This window comes from Enoplosus armatus, chromosome 9 (genome assembly GCF_043641665.1).
Source record: "Enoplosus armatus isolate fEnoArm2 chromosome 9, fEnoArm2.hap1, whole genome shotgun sequence".
NCBI classification, from domain to species: domain Eukaryota; kingdom Metazoa; phylum Chordata; class Actinopteri; order Centrarchiformes; family Enoplosidae; genus Enoplosus; species Enoplosus armatus.
This window is the reverse complement of record NC_092188.1, coordinates 2734992-2756025: the sequence shown is the minus strand read 5'-3', so window position 1 is coordinate 2756025 and position 21034 is coordinate 2734992. Positions and strand designations below refer to the sequence as shown.

The window sequence follows — 21034 nt, the reverse complement described above, 5'->3', positions numbered from 1 at the left end:
GTCATTGAACATCTCTGCTTATTTAACCGTCTTATGAGCGTTAGGCACTTAGACATGTGGTGTATTTAAAATATATATTGGAGCTAACGTAGGTAGATCGAACATTTCCAAACAAAACTAATGCAAATATAGCAAGTGACTGTGCCTAGTCATTGCGTTGTAATGGTTCAACATGCTGTTAAGATAAACAATTATAAATCGCTAGCAATTGCCAAAATCTGGGGTCAAAACAATTTACCGCCTAAAAACTAAACTGAACGATATTTTCAAATAGGAAACTCTTATTTCCCATTCCCCCCTTTGACTGGGAACGCATCTTTGCTATCAGGATTTAGCTTGTCGTTGTCGTGAGGTAGCTAGTTAGCTAACCTTTTACTGACACGTTTTTAGATTATCAACCGTATTAATTATGTCTTTCAAAAGGGAAGGGGATGACGGCAGCCAGTTAAACATCCTGAAGGTAACAGTTTATTTTTTAGCTTTTCTAGAAGAGACTTTAGCTGAGACTTACACGTTGTTACGGTTAGCATCCTGCTAGCTAACTGTAGCCAGCTGTGGTGTTAGAGATGCATCTTTGAAACTGTAACAAAAACTAGAAAACGTTGAATGAACGTGGCTGTGTTTGTGTTTCAGAAACGGCGAGTGGCAGATCTTCTGTCTAATTTTATTCCAGAAGATGAAGCAGCTCTCATGAAAAATGGAAGGTGAGACGAGCTTGTTACTCGAGGTTGTGAAAGTCTTACCAACACATAGCAACAGACACAGTCATGAATGAAGTTGAAATTCAACTTGTTGATCGCTTTCTAGATACACTTGCCTGGTGTGCTCCTACCGCCCCGTGTTTGATACAGTTGATATGCTGACAGTCCACAGAAACGGAAAAAGGCATTTAGAAGGTGAGAGATCCAATGCGAAGAGTCACTCTCATTTATGTGTGCTACATTCTGGGACGCCTCAGGTGTAACATCTGTATCTCTGTATCTCTGTGTCGTGTATGAGCGTTAAATGGCTGAAAGCTTTCTATGTGACACCGTGTCAGGCACCAACATGTGCTAGTTATTAGCCTTTGAGCAAAATAATAGTTTTGCTTTATGAAACATCTGGACTTAATATCCTGACGTTATTTGGATGAATAAGAAAATCTTAATGACAAACATAAGAAGATGTGCAATTTAAAGTACATCAATAAATGAATGTGAGAGTTGAATAGTGCGTGTGGACACATTTCTACATCTATCGCAGTAGGCCGTTTTGTTATTATGTTATTGATCATGATCTAGTAATTGTTTTGAAAGCTGAATAAATTAAGAGACTCTTTATGTGTTAATCAAATTATTGATTCAGCAAATAAATTAAAGTCCTGACAATTCAAGTCACTTTATCACAGTGTTGCAAAAGTCATATAAAAATCCAATACAAAGTTCATTGATCTGCAACAACCAGACATATTGAAGGGATAACGACAGTACTATGGTATAAATGGTACTGCAAACTTTCTAGTGGTTGACATTTGTATTTTCTCATGGTGTACATATATATCATCATATCCCTACATCAGAATGAACATGTCTGTTTTTATGTTGTATTTCTTCAGGATTAAAATCATTCTATGGCAAGAAAGCACAGCTGAAGAATGAAATAACAAAAAGGAAACATGAGAACTACGTCCAGACTGAAGACAGAGGACAGGTTGGTAATTGTGACCGTTATGAGGATAAGGCGTGTTTACTCTGTCAAGTTGCTGTTCACTCGACTCCTAAACAAGCTTTTTTTAGACTCTCTTGATACATGTAGTTGTACAAAAAAGTTGTTTCAGTGTCAGAAGGTCAATAAATCATCATTGGAGAATGACAACATGGGCTGAACGAACTTGTTGTTGTCTAGTATCCAAGGCATTGTGTGGCGCCCCCGTGGCTGCCATATGACCCTGACAAATGACATCCTGCTGACCAATTTCAAGTTGTGGTCTGTTGTGGAAAAGATGAACAACACATGACAGAGCATGTAGTAGCTGACTTCTGAGTGAGCTCTCGGTGGCATTTGAGGCACTTCTACAAGCCCACATGCAGTGTTTTGTTGTGTTTTTAGGAACCCTCCTGTTCAGCCCCTCTACTGGCACAAACACGGAAGCTTACACATCACGCTTTATTGAAAACTGTACCATACAACAGCTGCCATAGAAACACCAGGTGAGTGAGATGGTTATTTAATATACACGTTCCCACGTAGAAAAGGAATAAAGGAAAAACACAATTTTAAACAAAGATCTGTCATTATTTTTAAGTACGAAATCTGAAAAGGGACCACTTAGCATCGGCTCACATCCCAGTGACAACTCTTCCAGCAAAAGTTCTAGTGGTTGCACAGCAGGTAAAGTCTGTCATTGGAAATCAGATTTTGTGTTGAAGAAAACCCTGATTGTGCTTTAACTGTGGACACGTTTTGTCTTCTGTAGTCGATGAAGGGTCACATCCATCAGAAGACATAAAAGGATCTGAGGCTGCAGTGACACAGGAGGCAGAGCCTATAACAGCCCAGAGGAGGAGAGAGCTGGAGCACTACCTCAAACTGAAAAGGTGCAGAGCAGGAGGCCAGGCATTACTGGCTGAAGTCACTACTAGGTGTCAGTTCAGTATATCTGACTGTACCAACCTCATGGTTTTCAGTGCATCTCATCTTGCTTTGTCTGTTTCTTAGTGAGGGGTGGTTGCAAGACCGGAGCGGCCAGTGGGTTAAAGATGAGAATGTGGAGTTTGACTCAGATGAGGAGGAGCCTCCTTCCCTTGCCCCCCTACCAACAAGTCACTAAGGGGATAAACTGTGGGAGAACGCAGATGAACTTGTACCACAGTGGTACATCCAGAATCCACGGTGCTGTTTGAAACAGCCGAAGCTCCGCGTGCAACGACAGATTCCATTTCATCCATCAACCTTTCATTGAGTTCCCTGGTTTCCTGTGCTGATTCTACAGCGCCTGTGTAATCTGAACATACAATGCAATGTCCCTCTTTCTCTAACCTGCTGAAAATGTTTGTTACTGTTTTTGTTACATCAGGCAGACTTTAAAACATAAAGATTTCAAGAGAGAATACAATCTTGTGTTTTGCTCTGTGTCCACTCACAAAAACTCCAACCATGCTTGTGTCCCTAATGTCTGGAAGACATTAAAGGATCATTAAGCTGTGATGCATGTTTGCAGAAGACTGTTCTGGGTCTGGGTAATAATTTAACGCTGCACCATGTTATCCTCCCCAAAAATGTGTAACATACAGAATGAGTGAGCCTATTTTCATTTGTTTATTTCCCCCCCCTCAGTTCAGTTGAGTTCCATCTCCTCCCTGGTAGGACTAATCCTCAGTCAGCTTCACTATAAATCAGCAGCAGATAGGCTGTATTGGTGCTAATCTGGGTAGTGAAGCCACCAGTTAGCATTCTTCACAGGGTGCTCGTTCAGCACAGTTGGTATAAATTGGATAACACCATCAGGGTCAGTGGGAGGGGGCAGAGAGACTTAACATGGGTTAGTTTCTGATGACACCGCTAATATGTGTGGAAAGCAAGCTCACTTCATTAGTTTGGAGTTCAGAGCGTCACCACCACACGGGGAGGCACTTAATATGTTGAAGATCTTTCTCGCTCGTAAAATGCTTTGAAGACAAATTATCTGATTACCTTAAATATCACGTCTGCCATTTCAGTATATCAACTTACGCAGTCCTGTGACGCAAATTGGACAAAATTAATCAAACAAATAATACACAGTTACATCTGTCACAGCATTCATGGCACCCAGCATGATAATCCAAAAATACACCTGTGTTTTACTGTGAAACAACGGTCAAAGGGAAGAGAAACCCTCAGACTGTGACGAGGCGACGCTGACTTTAAATCATTTTAAGATGCCAAATGTCAGTGAAGCCTGCGTGACTTTAAAAATGTGACCTTTTGAAAGTCTAAAAATTAGTTTTCTGCCTAGGCGGTCTTGTCAAACTTGACATTAAGTCAGAGCACTTTAAGGAAATGAGAAAATAGGTTAAAGAACTGCGGGGAGGCGGTGCAGGAACCCCAGCAATGCTGTCAAAATCCTCAGAGGTTAGCAGCTGTTTCTGTTCATAAATCTCTGTGTGTATTTGGAACAAGGTAACTCAAGCCTAGTGGACTAGGTTACGGTTCCATCAGGCTTTGTGGGGTAAAAATAGCTCAGGTGCTTGAGGGAAGTCAGAGGATCAGGAGAGACTTTAAGGGATCAAAGCTCTGTGATTCTTTACATGAAGGGTTCATCCCTAAAATGCTGCAGTATATGTCAATCTTTGGGGGGATATTATCACTCAAAGTTCAACATAGATTATGGACATCGATAATGTTATTATTTTGTAAATAATGGACCTGTTGAGTCTGTCACATCATGTATGTCCAGTAACCCCTGATCGAATACAGATTAATATGACAGCTGAAGATACTTGAATGCACCAAACTATGTGCTATGTAACTTTGGTGCATTTAAACCAATATTTATTGAGAATAATATTCATATATGCAATATACTCATGTCCAGATAAGGTGAAGAAAAAATAAAATTAAACTTGCCAAACATTTACAAAAAATACTTGAATATATCTTTTTATTTAAAGTATTTACAGTTTGTTTTCTTCCCACAGATAGCACCACATTGAATATGTTTTCATGAATGAAAAGAGATAAAGAGTTAAACTTTTGTTTGGGATGATGTTGGCGATGCTCAAACTAAAAGCACAAAAAAAAAGACACTTCACATTTTGCTTGTGACCTATACATGCCTTTATGATGAATTCAGCAGTCTACAAAAAGCTGGCTGCGGTAAATGAAATGAAATGATCGGACATGGATGTTAGGCGGGTTGCACCATGCGCCACGACCCAGCTTAATTTGGGAGGATTCCTTGAGTTCTGTGGCACTGCGTAGAGAAAGCTGGCAGGAGGCTGTCGGTCGGCAGTCTGTTTGCAGGCTCCAAGGGGCTGAAGTGGCCGTTCTTCTGTTTGCTCCTTGTTGCTTTCATCTTAATCTCTGCTGCCGAACTGCAGAGAGAAGACAGATGAGATTAGAAAGATATGACACAAAATAACAGTAATCAGTCAAAAAGACGGTGGCTCAAAATACCTTTTATTAGCCCTAATCTTATAATGACAGCTGGTATTTTCACATATCAATGGCTCAAAATGGCCGCCACTCTATGTTTGGACATTTAGACTGATTTTCTGAGCATGCGGTCAGAGCGTTTCTCACTCATGTCGTTGTTTCGTGTGATGGCCATGGCAGCTCTGGCGCGGGGACCCTGCTGGGTGAAGTGGTAGCCAAATTTAAGGATGCTGGAGTTGTTCTCCAACATGGAGGCGATCTCCATCTCAACCGAGTCTCCCAACTTCTGCCTCTGTTTCGGAGAGAAGAGCAGAAGAAGCTCATTCAAACAGATCTCAACCGTTTCAGGGAAGTGACGCTGGCTCTCAAAACTCTCAAAGCACATTCAATCTGATTTGTTACTTAGGTGTCACTGTGGTGAGATCTACAGAGCATCCAGACCTGGTTGTCGATCTTGAACTCGACCAGTGTGGCGTTGTTAGCCATAGCTTTGATGATGGCCATCATGCCGTCTCCAGTGATGAAGTTGGACTCGATATTAAGACTCTGCAAGCTGGTGTTCTCCTGCAGCATCTCAGCACATGCCTGGTACACACACACACACACACACACAATTTTAAAAAATGATAACGTTCATACCTGCTAAACTCCTGCTTTGTGACCTTTTGGAAAACATATGTACCGTTTTTCCATATCAAAGAAATTAAAACCGAAACTAGAAAACAGAAAACACATTTGTCAGCTGTCCTGCTGCAATAAAAGATCAGTGTCATTTCGTGTTGTACTCACGTAGGCCACAGGGTCGTTGCTTCGGGTCGCAGCGATGCTCAGAAACTCCACGTGAGAGTTTCCCTTCATCGCCTCAAAGATCTCTTTCAGTGTTGGGATGGGAATGTCCTGCGGCACAGACAGACCACAAAGGTCACCTTTACGAGCTTTGCTTCTCAACCAAGTCCTGCTGAGGATTTACAGTCCAACTGATCAATACAGCAGCTCATTTGAGCTGAACTATGAATGTTTAGTAAGTAAGTTAGTAGGAAAAATCATCTGGGGTCGAATTTTCATTGAACATGGAAGAGAGTCACTTTCAGAGAGACTGTGAAGAGCAACAAGTAAAACTGTAGGTTTGGAAAGAGATCTGAAGTTCAGCTGCTTGACTCTCTTGGATGCAGAAGCTGATATTTGTGTTTCTGATTAATTGAAGCAATCAACATGATGTTAACACCACTGTTTTTTTTCCGTTCAGCTGACCTTGATGTTGTTGAGGTTGACTTCAGTCAGGCTGCTGTCGTTGTTGTGGATTCTCTCCAGGGTTTCCTCCACATTGGTGGTGTTGGGCGGCTCATCGGGGAAGATCTTGAATGGATCTGCTTTCACTACGCCTGTAGGTGACACAACATCACAGCTAAGGCTACAGAGCGCCGTATGTCACATTCACTATACAGTACAACTATCTCGTCATGGATTGTAACGGGTCTGCAGATCTGTGAAGTAAGAAAATATCCTTCAAACAATGCTGTTTATGATACCTTAGTTTGAGGAATAGAACTTCTCAAATGCATCAGTGTTATATTTAGACGTTTGCTTCAAGGAAACAAAGTCTTAAAGCAAAACGAATTGAAATAAGGAAATATGTCATCAAAAGAAGACTGAAGATTAGGAATATGCTTATTTTTCAACTTGACCTTTAATATTAGTTTCTAAAATATCTTTACCAATTAAAAAAAAAAAGGTAAAATAGTTGAATATGAAATGATGTCATACGTACTGTTGATGCCCTCTGTGTTGGCGATCGTGCCTGTGGTGCCCAGAGCATCGTAGTACTGCTTGTTGCTCATCAGCGTGTACATTCCCAGGATAGCTGTACAAGTACAGGAAAACAGCCACTATGAATACAAGATAAAATATCTATGATATTTGAATGAACTCATACTGTATGTCCTGGATTGTGCTTTTGTCACGTTTGTTGTTACAGCCTGTGCTGTCCATGTACATTGCTGCGTTTGCAAATAGCATATTTCTGATTTGGACCAAAACAGAAACAGGCCCAGTTAGGGGGTCCCTTGTCTCATGTGCGTCTGTTTTGATGAGATAAAGATATTGTTGTCTGAGCTGAGCACGAAACTCAGTCAGTGGCTTCTCCAGGGGCCCAGAGGAAGTAATGATAGCACACATTTATACAAAGTTTCAGGGCGAGGGGGTGGGCCTCTAACTTTCTCACTGTTATTGAGTCAGTGTTAACAGACCACACATATTTTAGGGAAGGAGTATACTGCTAGAGTCTCGGACATCCAATCTTTATTTATGAAGAGTCAGTGTTGTGATGTGATCAGATATAAAGTTTGGCGTTTGGTCCAAAGAGAGTGAGCTGGGAAAAATGAAGGCTTGGAGACTGTCTGTACATTCTTGGTGCGTTTTCATTACATATGATGCAGAACTATTTCTTACGTCTGGCTCTATTTATAAATAGGTAGAATATGACTTCTACAGTATGTGACATCTGAACCAAGAGAGCAGAAAGTCAAATTACTTCATAATTTCCCCTAAAAAGTCGATGCTGAAAAAAATCTAACTATCAGCCATGGTGGAAGAGGTACCCCTTTGCCAAAGTAAAAGTAGCAATACCTTGGTGTAAAAATACTCAATTGCAAGTAAAAGTTCAGTATTTAAAATGTTATGCAAGTAACAGAAGATTATTATCAACACAATGTACTTAAGCCTGCAATAACTGGGTTTTCTTTGGCCCCCTAACAGCAGCACAACAAGCTGTAAACACAACACTGACATATTATGGCGAACGTGTTAGCAAATGAGCACCTATTTACACATCCAGCAGATACGGATCAACACTAGCATCTAGCACTAGATCAACTTGAATGAATGACATATAAAATTGAATATCTTCCACCTTCACTGAACAGAAGGTTTTTCTCCTGTTGTTACTGTTTATGACCAGGAGGGGGCAGACCTGCTGCTTCTTTTCTTGCTCTTGTTGTAACCTGCCAAACTGTGTCACACGCCAACTGCTGTGACAGCAACCCCCCGCCCCTCTCCCCTTCCCTCCACCCTAACTCCACCTTCCCACCCACCAGCCTCCTGACCCGGTGTGGGGAACCATGGGAAGGGCCTTGTGAGGAGAGGGAGGCCAGGGAGACAGCTGCCTGCTCGGGGGTGGGGGTTGGGGCGTTACTGACCACCCCCATGTCATCCGGTTTGGCCCTGAGAATAACCCACGGTAGCTTTACAGCACAAACTAGACAGCAGATAACTAAAAAGCTCAAGATAGCAACGTGTTAAATGAAACGTGAAAATGAAGTCACCAGAGTGACTTGTTGGACTTGTTCTCGCTCTGAGCTCACGAAGCGGGTCGGCCAAGCTATTCATCCCCTTTTATTCTGTCTGCCAAAAAGCCCAAACAAAAGACTGACAGAGGCTAACTGAGCTTTAATCCTCATCTGGACTCTATCCAGGGTTAAAACGGCGGTCTCTCTGACAGGCTGATGGAGCCGGACAAACAGGCTCTCCTGCGCTGCCTTTCCGGATGTCTGCCTGCCTGTTTGGCTGGGTTTCCAGGGTTTCAAAGGATCGCACTCAATAAAGAAAACAGGTTTTATGATTCAATTTCTAAAGTCATCTAACATTTATTCAGCATACCACTCATAGATATGTAGAGGCTTATATGTAGAGGAATATTAGGCTTTTGTAATTTATGAGGGAAAGTTACAGGAGTCCTTTACGCACTTTGAAGTATCCACTGATATAGGATTAGTTTGTTAAAGCTAGTCTTATAATCTTTTTACTTCACTATGCAGCTCTTCTCTGTCGTACCTGATCCGGGTCCAGAAATCTTGCCCTACATCTTAATTGAGTTATTTATCAGGGACAATGCACGAGGCGAGGCGGGCCTGTCAAGCTTCAGATTTCTCCACATGCCAAACTGCACGGGTCTGTAGAAAGAGCGATACTCGAACGCTTGGAGGGTGTCTTTTTTTGTGAAAGCCATTCCTCAATACTATCAGAGTTTAGGCTAACGTTAGCAGCTCTGTCCTGCTCTTTATTGGATTTAGGGAAGTTTACACTCCAATGAATGTTACCCGAGGTAGCGTAACATTTGCCAAACACACGTTAGTCCTCATTCCAAAAGCTTTTTCTCTTGTAACGTTCAAAGTGAAAGTGTAAACGTTCTGCAAGAAGGGTATGTTAGAATGAAAAAACTGTCTGATCTTACATGTCTTCTGCATGGCTTTTGCCGAGGACATGCAGCTTTAGCCTCAGTCTAGCCTCAAGTGCATATTTGCACTTTTACAATATTCTCATTCTCAAACAAGAAATATTATTAAGTCAACCAGAGATGACGTTTTCAACCAACTCATGGAGCGCTCGTTAATGCTAGCATAATTAGCTAGCTATCTACAACTGATAACATTTTGCCAAAGACAGCTGACATTTCAGACGGCAAAATATTCATTGGATGCATTGTTTGAAAAATTACAAGGAATTTTGAGTGGTACATTTATCCTCATTATCATTTTGTAAACTGCATGTGTGCCGTAACTAATGCAAAGTTGGCTTAGTAATAAGATATAATTGTGTCAGATTTAGTTAAATGGCTAAACCTCCTCACATTGCACTGTTGATTCTAAGCTTCAGTATGTACTAAATGATTTTGAGCATCAGGAAACATGAACTGTGTCTTGTCTATCTGTGAACACAGTGGCTTCCCACTGGTCTGTTTTAGACAGATAAAGTATCTTTGCTTCTACCATCCCCATGTCCACTCCACCCTTCCTTCGGTGGCCTGAGGCCAGGCTTATTTATTTTTGTGTTGCTGAGCGTGGAGAATTGGACCCCATCGCATGTCTGGCCATGTCTGTAAGCCTGGAACCACTGAGCTGTCTCGGTGTTGGGGGGGAACAATATGAAGCTAACAGTAGAGAGATAACTGGGTCTGTATAATCGAACTATGTGGGTCAGAGCCACTGCGATGAAACACTGAGGTCACACTGTGCTGTATGTCTTAATAAGCAGCTGCTGCTGGGAAACAGCACGAGGACAAACAGATGACATCATAGGAAGAAGAGACCTTTTTCACAACCAACATGTCGTAGCAGGAAACACACATGTAACTGACATCATTACGAATGACTGCGTTCCCTTTAAATGAGCTAAAGTTTCAGTTGTGTAGGTGAGATACTGGTTTGTTGTCTCTCAGATTATTGTTAGATCAGTGATTCACAAACTTGTTTTCTGTCCCCATTCAGAAGCTGAGAAGAACGTCACGCCTCCCTTGACACATGATTGCATTTTAAGATAATAATAAATAATAATGTTGGGGAAACTACTAAGACAAATACAGCTTAATTGAAATAACAGTATCAAGAACATAAACTGCAAGTTTCTTTTCAATTTTATGTTGTGCAAACAAACAACTTTTGTTCTTTATCGTTCCCAAACGAATCAGATTTGCACACCTACATTCTGACTTGTCATAGCAGAAAAAGCACAGGGACTAATACCATTAATGATGGAGCAATGATGGAGCAATTCATTTAGTCATTACCTAAACATGTGTTATCTGTTCATTCAGCTGTACATCTTCTCCCCGGTCATGTGCACCCATCAGTTTGGGAACCACCAATCAATAAAAAGTGAATAGATCTGCGAGGTCTGCCTCCTACTAATCATAGTAATGATAATAGTGTTTGTCTAACCTGCAATATCACACATCTCTGCGTCAGTGGCGTTCTTCAGAGCCTCCTCCAGCTCCGGCTCCAGCATCACCTGCTCATGCTCAGGGATCTCCGCTGCTTTCTTGGGCACGAAGGCCGTTCCTGGAGAGAGAAAGAAAGAATAGGTGAGTTCAGAGATGAAACCAGAGAAAAAAGGTCAATCAAAGTTTTAAAAATAGATGGCAGACAGAAAGAAGCGAATCATGTGGAGTAAAGTAGGAAGAGAGAAAGAAAGAGATGGAAAGAAATGAGCATGACTCAGACAGTGATGTTGTGTTGTGTTGTGTTGTGTTGTGTGTGTATTTATGCATCAGTCTGCAAACCACATTTCCCAATGTCTTTTCCTTTTTTTTTTATCTTAATGGGGTTTCTTCGGTCTGAATGTTTAAAACCGTAAATTTGTCTCTGTTTTGGTAAAAGCTCTGTTCGGATCATGTTTCCCAAAACACGAGTAAGCCAGGGCTTATCACGGATTTGCGGACCAGCTCTAATAAACTCTGTTTTCCACTGGAGCCTGGATTGTGCTTTCTCATCCTTTTCTTTGTGCTTTTCTCGTGAATCACAAGAAAAACAAATTTTAGACAGGACATAGAAATGCCTGGTCGTGTTACTGGTTCCTATTTATTAAATGAGTTGCTCAGGAACTACAGTACAATTATTTCCTGGTGTCGGTCCGGACACGTCAGCCTGTGGGACTATGATGGAAATGGCCCCAAAACTCAGTGAGCTGCAAAAACCCCACACAGACCTGAAGCTAAGAGCCTGAGCTGCTGTGCAGTGGTGCATCGCAGAGAATAAAAAGGTCTACGGAGATTTAGGTCTTTGCATGAACTGTGTGTGAAGATGTTTAGAGCTTTTGTAACCATGCTATATGTCCACTATATGTCTATACTACTATATATATCCTTCTGTCTGGTCAGTGATGTTTTATATCAGATCAAACCAACGAGAAGATAGAAAGATAGGAAACCCTCTGATGCCAGATGACTGTTGGAGATGTCGCACGCGTCCCTGTTAGATCCCTAATTTATGTTGTTACATAAACATTAGATGAATTAAATGTAATATTTTCCCCACAGTTCCTCAGACAGGACGCCTGCTCCCCTACCTTTCTTCTCCCCAGTGAAGGGCACCAGGTCCTCCCTGTCCGCGTGCTCCAGGGCCTGCTTCTCCAAGTGCTGCTGCAGGGCGTCACGGTCATATGGACCCGTTGGGCTCTTCTTCGTCTGGTCACGCTGCCGAAAGCCAGCAGGCAGCATGGCATTCTGGGAGAGCAAGGGGTCAGATGTTATGTTGATGTTATTTCAGTGCCTGGATGGACTGAGGGAGTAGAAACTGCATGAATCCTCGACGTTCATATCAACCATATCAAATGATCTGCTACAGCCAGGTGGTACATTCCAACTCTCCTCCTTTAATTATTGAGTGGAACTTTAATTTGCTTGATGCACCAATAACCACAAGGCATTAAATGTTTCCCACAATGGAGAGCACTGTGCATAAGTCAGGTGCAAAAGAAATAAAGGCCTGAAGCATTTTCTTTTATTATTTCAATGTGGGAAAGTTTGTTGTGGCAACACTTGCTTTTACTGCTTCTTCTGAGCGGCCGCTTGATTTCATACTTTAATTGATATTTTGCCCTCCTTCTCTTGCTGCTCACTTCTTGTGTGTAACTGATTTAATCACTGAAGGAAAGACAATAAAGTGGAGCTGAATGCGCCTCCCATCATTGATGCCCTGTGTCCTGCAGGTTTTTGTTTTGATGACAGTTTACGAGCTACACCTGAAGTGAGGCAGATAGAGACCGGACTGATTTACCACCCGGGGGAACAAATGCCTGCAGGACTTGTGTGTGACCTCAGTCACCAGATCTGGCCACCAAGGCTTTGTGGCATTGGACAAAGTGATCAGAAGCCAACCGCCTGGCAGGTTAAGACAAATCAAGCGCTTCCCCGTACCTCAGGGTCCATCTCCTGCAGCTCATACTCCAGCTGATTCAGCTCCTCGGCGCTGAGGCCCTTGAGGATGGCATCCTCGTCGATGTCCCTGGGGTCTGACATGGCTCCTGAGGCTCCGGCTCACACACACACACACTCACGCATATACACCGCTGCACACCCCTGGGCGAGAGGGCACTGTGAGAGAAGGGAGGAGAGGGGAGAGAGGGGAGGGTTGAATCACAGTGAGGTTTGTCTTTTGGTGTCTTTGGTGTTGACGTGAACTGGAGACATTTCAGCTCATGGTTGGCACCTCAGCCCCCCCCCCCTGAGGACACCAGGGTGCCCCCCGGTTTTTCAAACTATTTTACAAAACTATAATTCACTCTGTCAGGGCTCCAGGGGGTCCCCTGCCTGCATTTTGCAAACCACTGTCCTTGCCAAACGGTTTCATGATCTTCATTGAGCTTATCGGCTCGCCTATCTGGAGTGCCTCAATAATGTGAGGATGATAATAATAGATGCATTTCCAATAATAAATCTGCAATACTCAGGAGGGCAGAGTCTGTATAAATATGCTGCAGCAGCCTCCAGGTCACACGCTTACATAAGCTTCATTTTCACCTTAAAAAACACAAGAGGTGAATAACCACCCACTGATGGCCCGCAGTGTGAAAGGCAAAGCGGTAGAGAAGCGAAGAAAGTAAGAGAGAGAGAGAGAAAGTCTTTGTAACTCTAAACCCTTAGCTCACCACACCGACACTAAGAATAGCAGAATGGAGAGAGGAGAGGGGTGGAAAGTGCAATCCCTTATTTATCATTGATGGACACTCGTCCGTACAGTAGTGGACACACCCGAACATATCTGCACCCGGTGATGAAGAGGCACAGACGCAACGACAAACGCTCTCTGATACAGCAAAGAGCATCAAGTTCAAAGCACACAGCAAACCAGGACATACCACAACGATAACTCAAAGTATGGATCAAAGTATGAGTAATGCTGCTGTCAGGTTTGTGAGGGCCAATGTTTTCATTTTCAGGCCAAATTTCATCCCAACTTGGCCAGAGAAGGAAACCCACTACAGTCCAGGTCACAGAGTGTGGTTTCATTCAGCCAGTCTTCTTGTATAATGTCAGAAACCATTAACATCTGTGATGGCAACAATGGTTCAAGTATTCTACAGCAGGCGGCTTTCTGAAGAATATAATCGCATTTATGCTCAGGGATTAATTAAAGGGATATTTAGTATTATCAACTTTCATGAAATGGTAATACACTGCTGTGCTAAATGCTGTAATGTTAAAGTCCAACTGAAATCGGGCCTTTTTGCAGCCCAAATGATCTCAAAGTGTTTTTAATGTATTTATTGTTAATATTTTTTAATATTAAAAGGAAAAAAAAGTCTTTTGAGATACATGTATCAGAAATCAGCCGGCGGGGGCACAGAAACACAATGTAAACAAACTACAGCAGTGATGATAACGAAACAGGACCACAACATTCAGCATCTAAACGGATCCATTTTGACTTTTGCAGGTACGTTTTTAAAGATTGCTACATCTCTCCAGCTAACTAGCCAACGAGCCTGCAAACTGATGGTAACAGTGCACTTTTCCAGTGTGTTTCGCAGCTCGTTCTGCACGCTGACATGCAACACAAGACCTGGAGACTAATGTGGGCTGCAGTTGTTGAAATGAAACCAAAACATTCAATATACATTTCCTTTGGTTACTGATTTCTTTTTTCTCAAATGAGAGCGAAGGACACGTCATTTCTGTCTCAGCAGAAAAACAACATGCAATCTAATTTCAGCTGGACTTTAAAGGGAAAATGGACACAGCAATAGAATTTACTTTGGGCTATTCCAATGATTGTGCACGCTAAAGTAAAGGTATATGAACATACACATCAAATAAGATCTGTAGGGTCAATAGGACTGAAATTCATGAAACGTTTTTTCCACTGACCGAATGTGAGTCAGAAGTTTTGTTTGAAATTTTCCATTCAAATTAAGTTAATTTGCATGTACGGCTTAGAAAACAAAAGAGCTAACAAACCTATTGTTTAAATGATGTTGCATACTTGCATGCTGTTGTTTAAAACCAGACCTTTCTGGATGAGTTACTGGTATTGACCTCACATTTCTGCCAGGGTCAAGTGAATTCTTCTGCAGCTCTTTTAATACAGAACTGACTGTAGAACTGAATCAAGATAACTTTGTTTGTTTGTGTAACTCGGTGAGTTTGTGGTGTCAATGGATCAAGTTCCTGTTCAAAGTCAAGGACTTAACACAGTAGAGCATGATGATCAGGTTGGACGTGGAACGACACTTCTGTCCATATTTACTCCAGGAGGTCACCTGAAGATATCTATTCTATTCTATTCTGTGCTGTGTATGCAGCAGTTGCTTTGCTCCACTGACACACAAACTATGTGGCCATAACCTTGTTCCTCTCAAGGTAACGCCTGTTTGGTTGGAGTCACTGATCAGATTACACTTTATTAGAGAGGACACACACACACACACACACACACACACACACACACACATAAACTCAGATTACACACTTCTTGTGGCTGTCTGTACCCACATGGATACACACCATATGGCTGATGAAGCAATACCTGCCATGAATCAAAGAAAGACAACTTGATGTGTGTGTGTGTGTGTGTGTGTGTGTGTGTGTGTGTGTGTGTGTGTGTGTGTGTGTGTGTATTTTTCTCTGGGCCTAAAATGTAGAGAAGCTTTATTGTGAAATTTTCACCTTTTTTTCTCATTCACTTTTTATGTTTTTGGTATTTTAACCAAGACAACATAACAATGACTTTGTTAGAATTCAACAAATACAGCTGCCATGAGGCTCTGAGACTCAGTTGGGATGTGAATTGTTTTATTTTGGTTTAAATAATGAGAGGCTCAACTTTTGCCACTTTTCCTGTCCAGCACAAATGTAGATACTGCAGCCATTTAGAATAGATGGACAGAAAATGCAGGAAAAGGATTCAGTCAGATTTTAACAATTTCTAAATTAAACATCTTAAATCACACAAGCAGTAACATCTGAATTACTGTCATGGCTCCTTTACCAATGCAGTTCAAACAGTCGACCAACTTATATAAATCATAGACATGCAAAGCTTGGCAGAGACATGACAAGAGCATGCAAGCGCTGCAAAATCTTCTTTCTATACTTAAAACCACAAAAGCAGCTGTTAGAAATGCTCCTGCCAGCTCCTCCTCGACGCTGTGAGGCTCTAATGCGTAAAGCCAATGACACAAACATCAGATCGCGCAGCCGAGTGTTGAGGAAGATGGAGGAGGTTTAAAGGATGAGGGGAAGGAGGCTGCAGCTCAAAGGACCGGGAGGAGGATGAATCTACCTCGACTCATTCTGGATCCCAGATAAAAGGTTTTACTACAGTTGCCTTCACCACCTTCAAGCTAAAAAAACTCTTTACATAACCTTCATGATTATAATATTACCCAGAAACGATTTGATGGTGTACTAGTATAATCTGTGTGTTTTTATAACGCCGGTTTATGAGGACATGGTTGTTTATCACGCTAAGATTCTAAATTGGATTAATTTATTAAACGGTTTCGGGCCGAGTGGCTTTACACCGTTGTGTAAATGAAAAAATCCAGAGAAGTTCAACTAGTGCAGAAGACTGAGGCAGTGGGTCATACTCCACTACAAATAATAATGTTCCCTGTCAGTATGGAGGACTTTGAAATTATCTGGAAAACCTGGAGATTTTATTGACATTTTGGCATGAAAATTCAGTTTCTCGCTGTTTTTGGTTGTTTGTTTTCACTGTCTTTAATGAAGAGAGCAGTCTGTGACTTAAGAAGTGAATGCGACCCATGGCTCCATCCAAACAAGGCTCATGTGATTTGCCTGCAGTCAAGCCTTTGAGCCTCGCTTATTGTTGAGTTAAATACATGGCTGTTTTCTGACACTTGAGCTAAGAGTGAGGGCTCAGACAACTGCGTACCAGCAGCCTGCCAGTTAAGGAACTGAAGAACATATTACATGTACATGCACAGTTTTAGAAAGAGACCATACTGACTTTGGTTTGGTGGTCTTATAACAGTTTCCTCTTCTAGTATTGTACAGAGAAACAAATCCACATTAGATCAATACGATATAATTCTGAGGGACTATTTGTTGTCAGCAGTAAAATATAAAATAGTTGAGATATTAAAGGACTTTGGCAGATAACATAAAATGGCGCTCTGGCGAGGCCCTACATTTGTTTTGACATTTAATTTGGCACGTTCCACATGCCAGGAAGCCTCTGACCACACTGGAAACAGACTGGACGTTTGTGAATGTGCATCTGTCCCCAGCAGTCCCAGTAGGGTTTCTATATGAACCAAAACAAAGTGGGAGTGGTGGCTGTCACCTGCCGCTGCCAGCTGGCTCCGGACGATTCTTTTTCCAGTTCAAGTCTCCTGCACCTGCAGTCTTTATGAGAGTCTTGACGTGAGCTGAGCCTGGTCATGAATGCAGATTAATGACAGCTACTGTATATTATCTTTAAATAAACCACAAACCACATCTGAGACTGTGTCAGGTCTGATTTGTGACACAGGTCTAATGTTAAAGCTCATGGAGTCACATCTCTTCAGTTCTGACCTGGAACAACATCTGATCCAGAGACATGTTGCCTGCGTGTGACTCTTCTGAACAAGTCAGAACAGAAGTTGTCATCATTACAGTAATAAGACTTACAGCAGTAAGTCAATCGTTTTCGCATTCTCCTGATGTGAACGATTACAACTATCCAGGACAACGAGGCACGAGAAGGGAGGGAAGGGGGGAGAAAACCAAACAGCCTCGATTCAAAGGAAACCTTAGAGCTCACTCTGTCACTGACACATGTTCAAAACAAAGTTGGACAAAATGAATACTGAGAGTCAGTTTGTTCAAAGCATGTACAAAAATAGAGATAAGCCTATTAAATGTAAAGCTTGGGCTGCAATGAATGATTCATCCATGACATCATCCAGCCACTTATTTTGTCCAAAACAAAGCCAGAACTTCAAGTCAAGCTTGGCCAGATGGACAACATGTTTAGTGTTTAGCAAAATAACGACCTGGATGTCTGAGCTTCACTTCATTCGTTGATTTTACCAACTGGATCAAAAAGTGATCCTACACTTCGATGGTGCAGCCATACCTGTTTTCACCAGGTGTTTTCATTTATTACTAATCAGAGCTCTTCTCAGGACTTGCTTGACACCTCGTGTTAGTTTTGCTGCATCAGGCCTGGATGGATTACACTTGGGTTGTGTCCAAAATCACCACTTTACCCTCTGCCATGTAATCACTATGTACAGTAGTGCCCTCAAAGATTCCTACTAAGATTCCTGCAATGGGAAAAAAGGTAGTGTGGCCAGTACTCTACTCTCTGCTCTCAATCCCACAATGTGTTGCATATTATAGATGCGAAAATTAGTCAGTAGTGATGCAAACTGATGATTAATAAGTGTCTAAAATCTCAGTTTACTGCCCACTATAGAGTAGCCCACTACTACTTACATACGGAGTAGTGAACGCGTGAACGAGAGAGTGAACTGGGACATTCGACCTGAGCAGGTGCAATTAACCAGAATATCTGAAACAGCTGTGCAGGTTTGTAGGGAGAGAGCCTGTCCTGATGCGACAGACTAAAGGTATAGTCGCGTTATTTGTTTGTCGCAGTAAACATGGTGACAAACAACGTTAGAAGAATAAATCCACTTCTAGACACGGTGCATCACTACAGTTATATTGACTGAGCACATTCATTTGGTCAAAGTTGAAGGTGAACTCTGACCTGCCAGTCCACCGGAGCCGGCCACACCAAAACAGGAAACGCAGTGCCTTAACTGTGTAAAGTGTAACAGCCTCCATCATCAAACATTACAGCTAACATGTCAGAAATCTCATGGAGCAAATGTTTTCTCCAACTGGATCCGAAGCAGCTGCTCCAGCTGTCCGGATTATTACAGTTTTGTCTGTCAGGTTTCTACAAGCGTGTGCACGAGCAGTTAAAGTATTCCGAGATTTCACGGCTTGAGCTTCAGTCTGATGCAGTAAATACTCGCGGAGGCATTTCAAGAACACTGACTGGAGCTTCTTGGTTTCGTAGGAGAGTTTGGTGGAAATCTGGGGGAAAAAGGGGCTCTTATCGCTGCATGTGCGCTTGTACATTTTCTTATTGTCCTCATCTATTAAGGAGTTTTAGTACGTTAAAAGTGCTGCATTGAGACAAGCAGCCGTGAGCAGTTACTGTGAGTTTTATAAGTCAAAGACCATTACTAGGGTTTAGATTTCACAGTGACAAAGGTTATACACTCATAAATGCTCCAGAATGATTTACACTCTGCTTCTGTGCCAGGGCGTTTGTTTTTACTGGGGCAGAAAATGCGTTTTGAAGTAATTTCTCTCAGTATAACTGCTCCTCGTGTTTTTTTGTTGGGTAGAGGTCTATTTTTGTGCAGTGGTTGCAGAAGTGGAAAGGTTTTTTTTAAGACGACCCGGCTGCAGGTTGCCGCTCTGCCACCGGCAGCTCAGAAGATTTGTCACCATCCGCAGGTCGCCTTGTCCACGTATTACCGCCCAAGTGTAAAATTCCAAATGTGCCCTCAGCTTAATTTTAGCTTCACAAGTCAGCTACTTCCAGCCTCGTGAATCCTCCCCGGCTGGGGCTGCTCCTTGAGACTGTCTCGGGGGCTCCATATATGAGGCCCATGGAACCACTTGGCTGCATCAGTTTTGCTCCAAAAGAGACGTTTAAGATTAATTTAGTATTTTGTAAACAAAAAGTCAGCCGATTTGGAACAGAGCATGGATGTAGATACTCGTAAAGAGGCAACAAGTGGAATAGTTTGTCTGCAGGTGGTGTATGTCAATGAGAGACATCTTTAACTGTAACTGAGCTGAATCTGCAGTAAGGTCACATCTCCATGAAGAGCAAGGCCCCCACTTCATCTTTTATCACAATTAAGGCATCAGTCCCCAAAAGACAAGTGACAGATACACAAATGTCAGACACTAATGGATCTTAACTGGAGGGGATGTGCAGGCGGAGGGCCAACTCAACCCTCCTTCCTGGTTTCCAAACTCTACGGCCCCCTGAGACAACATCTCCAAATCCCCTGTGACGAATTAACCACACAGCGATGGACAGCTATTGGATGGCTTAACCCCTCCACATACCATACTGACAGCTTCATTTGAGCGACAGTATTTCAGTTTTCGGCCGACCCTCTGCAGAAAGCTTCCGCAGAGCGATACAAGTTGTGAGTTTCAGCCTGAAAACTCATGTCAGCATCCAAATAAAATAAAATCCAGTCGAGCATTAAGTCCCCAAACTCCTGCACAGAAACTACAATTCATCCTGCAGCTTTGTCCCATCTCAGACACAAATCAGAGAAACCCACAGAGAAAGATTAAAGTGTGATCGCCCCAACAGGCCAGCAGGATCCCCCCCCCCAAAAATAAAAACACACTCAGAGCGACAGAGACAGAAGGAAGCAGCCTCACACCTACCTTCACAGAAGCACAGTGCTGAAGCCCCTCGGCAAGCCAGCAGTTGGAAACCAGAGAAAGTTGTTTCTCTTTTTTTCTTTCCCCCTCCTCTCTCTCTCTCTCTCTCTCTCTCTCTCTCTACCTCCCTCTCTCTCTCTCTCTCTCTACCTCCCTCTCTCTCATGTGTCAGGCTTCAGGGCTGCTTTGCTGAGACAGGCATACTTATGGACAGCACTTTGAGAAGTCAGCATTTTATTATTTTGGCTGTGAGAGAGAGAGAGAGAGAGAGAGAGAGGAGGGGGTGGCAGAGAGTCATATAGAGAGAGAGGGAGAAGTGGGGCATGAACTCATGCTCATCAGTCATTCATTTAAAACTGAGTGCAGCCACACAGAGAGAGACGAGCTGACATCTAGTGGTTTGAGTTGAGTTGTACCTCCGAAGTGAGACGCCTCGTTCTCAAACTCTCTGCTCCTCTGATGTTTCTCTTCAAGTGATTTTACCAGAATTATTTCAACTTTCAACCTTATTAAATCATATTTAATTGTTGTTTGACTGTAAATTTCATGAATATTTGCTTTTATGTAAAGCACTTTGTGATTGTGCTATAGAAACTAGGTTTAATATTATTATTATTATTAAGCATTATTATAAGTCTCAGCTACTTTTACTCCCATGCTAACGTACTGTTCACATGGGGACTGCCAATATTGTGTGTCAATATCCAAGAA

General features: G+C 42.3%; 2 protein-coding genes across 2 annotated transcripts; one reads left to right on the top strand and one right to left on the bottom strand.

The window, feature by feature from the left end:
• The first annotated feature begins 333 nt into the window (after positions 1–333).
• scnm1 (sodium channel modifier 1) lies at positions 334–3055 on the top strand. Its single transcript, XM_070911482.1, has 8 exons — positions 334–460; positions 634–704; positions 808–896; positions 1595–1689; positions 2089–2189; positions 2285–2370; positions 2456–2576; positions 2698–3055. The coding sequence occupies exons 1-8, from the start codon at positions 410–412 to the stop codon at positions 2807–2809; spliced, it is 726 nt and encodes a 241-aa protein (XP_070767583.1). The 5' UTR covers positions 334–409; the 3' UTR covers positions 2810–3055.
• Positions 3056–4620: 1565 nt separating this feature from the next.
• tmod4 (tropomodulin 4 (muscle)) lies at positions 4621–20460 on the bottom strand. The gene is made up of 10 exons (XM_070911606.1): positions 20327–20460; positions 12803–12979; positions 11953–12109; positions 10827–10946; positions 6884–6976; positions 6367–6497; positions 5905–6012; positions 5557–5700; positions 5263–5407; positions 4621–5054 (listed from the first exon to the last, which is right to left on the bottom strand). The coding sequence occupies exons 2-10, from the start codon at positions 12902–12904 to the stop codon at positions 5032–5034; spliced, it is 1023 nt and encodes a 340-aa protein (XP_070767707.1). The 5' UTR covers positions 12905–12979; positions 20327–20460; the 3' UTR covers positions 4621–5031.
• Positions 20461–21034: the final 574 nt, after the last annotated feature.

Bases quoted from the DNA above. Each gene is read 5' to 3' on its own strand.
- scnm1 (XM_070911482.1), top strand. From the start codon at position 410: ATGTCTTTCAAAAGGGAAGGGGATGACGGCAGCCAGTTAAACATCCTG. The intron at 2,371-2,455 runs GTAAAGTCTGTC...TGTCTTCTGTAG, and splicing joins TTCTAGTGGTTGCACAGCAG to TCGATGAAGGGTCACATCCA. The intron at 2,577-2,697 runs GTGCAGAGCAGG...TCTGTTTCTTAG, and splicing joins CACTACCTCAAACTGAAAAG to TGAGGGGTGGTTGCAAGACC.
- tmod4 (XM_070911606.1), bottom strand. From the start codon at position 12,904: ATGTCAGACCCCAGGGACATCGACGAGGATGCCATCCTCAAGGGCCTC. The intron at 6,977-10,826 runs GTTAGACAAACA...GTACTTGTACAG, and splicing joins AGAGATGTGTGATATTGCAG to CTATCCTGGGAATGTACACG. The intron at 6,498-6,883 runs GTACGTATGACA...TGTCACCTACAG, and splicing joins CAACACAGAGGGCATCAACA to GCGTAGTGAAAGCAGATCCA.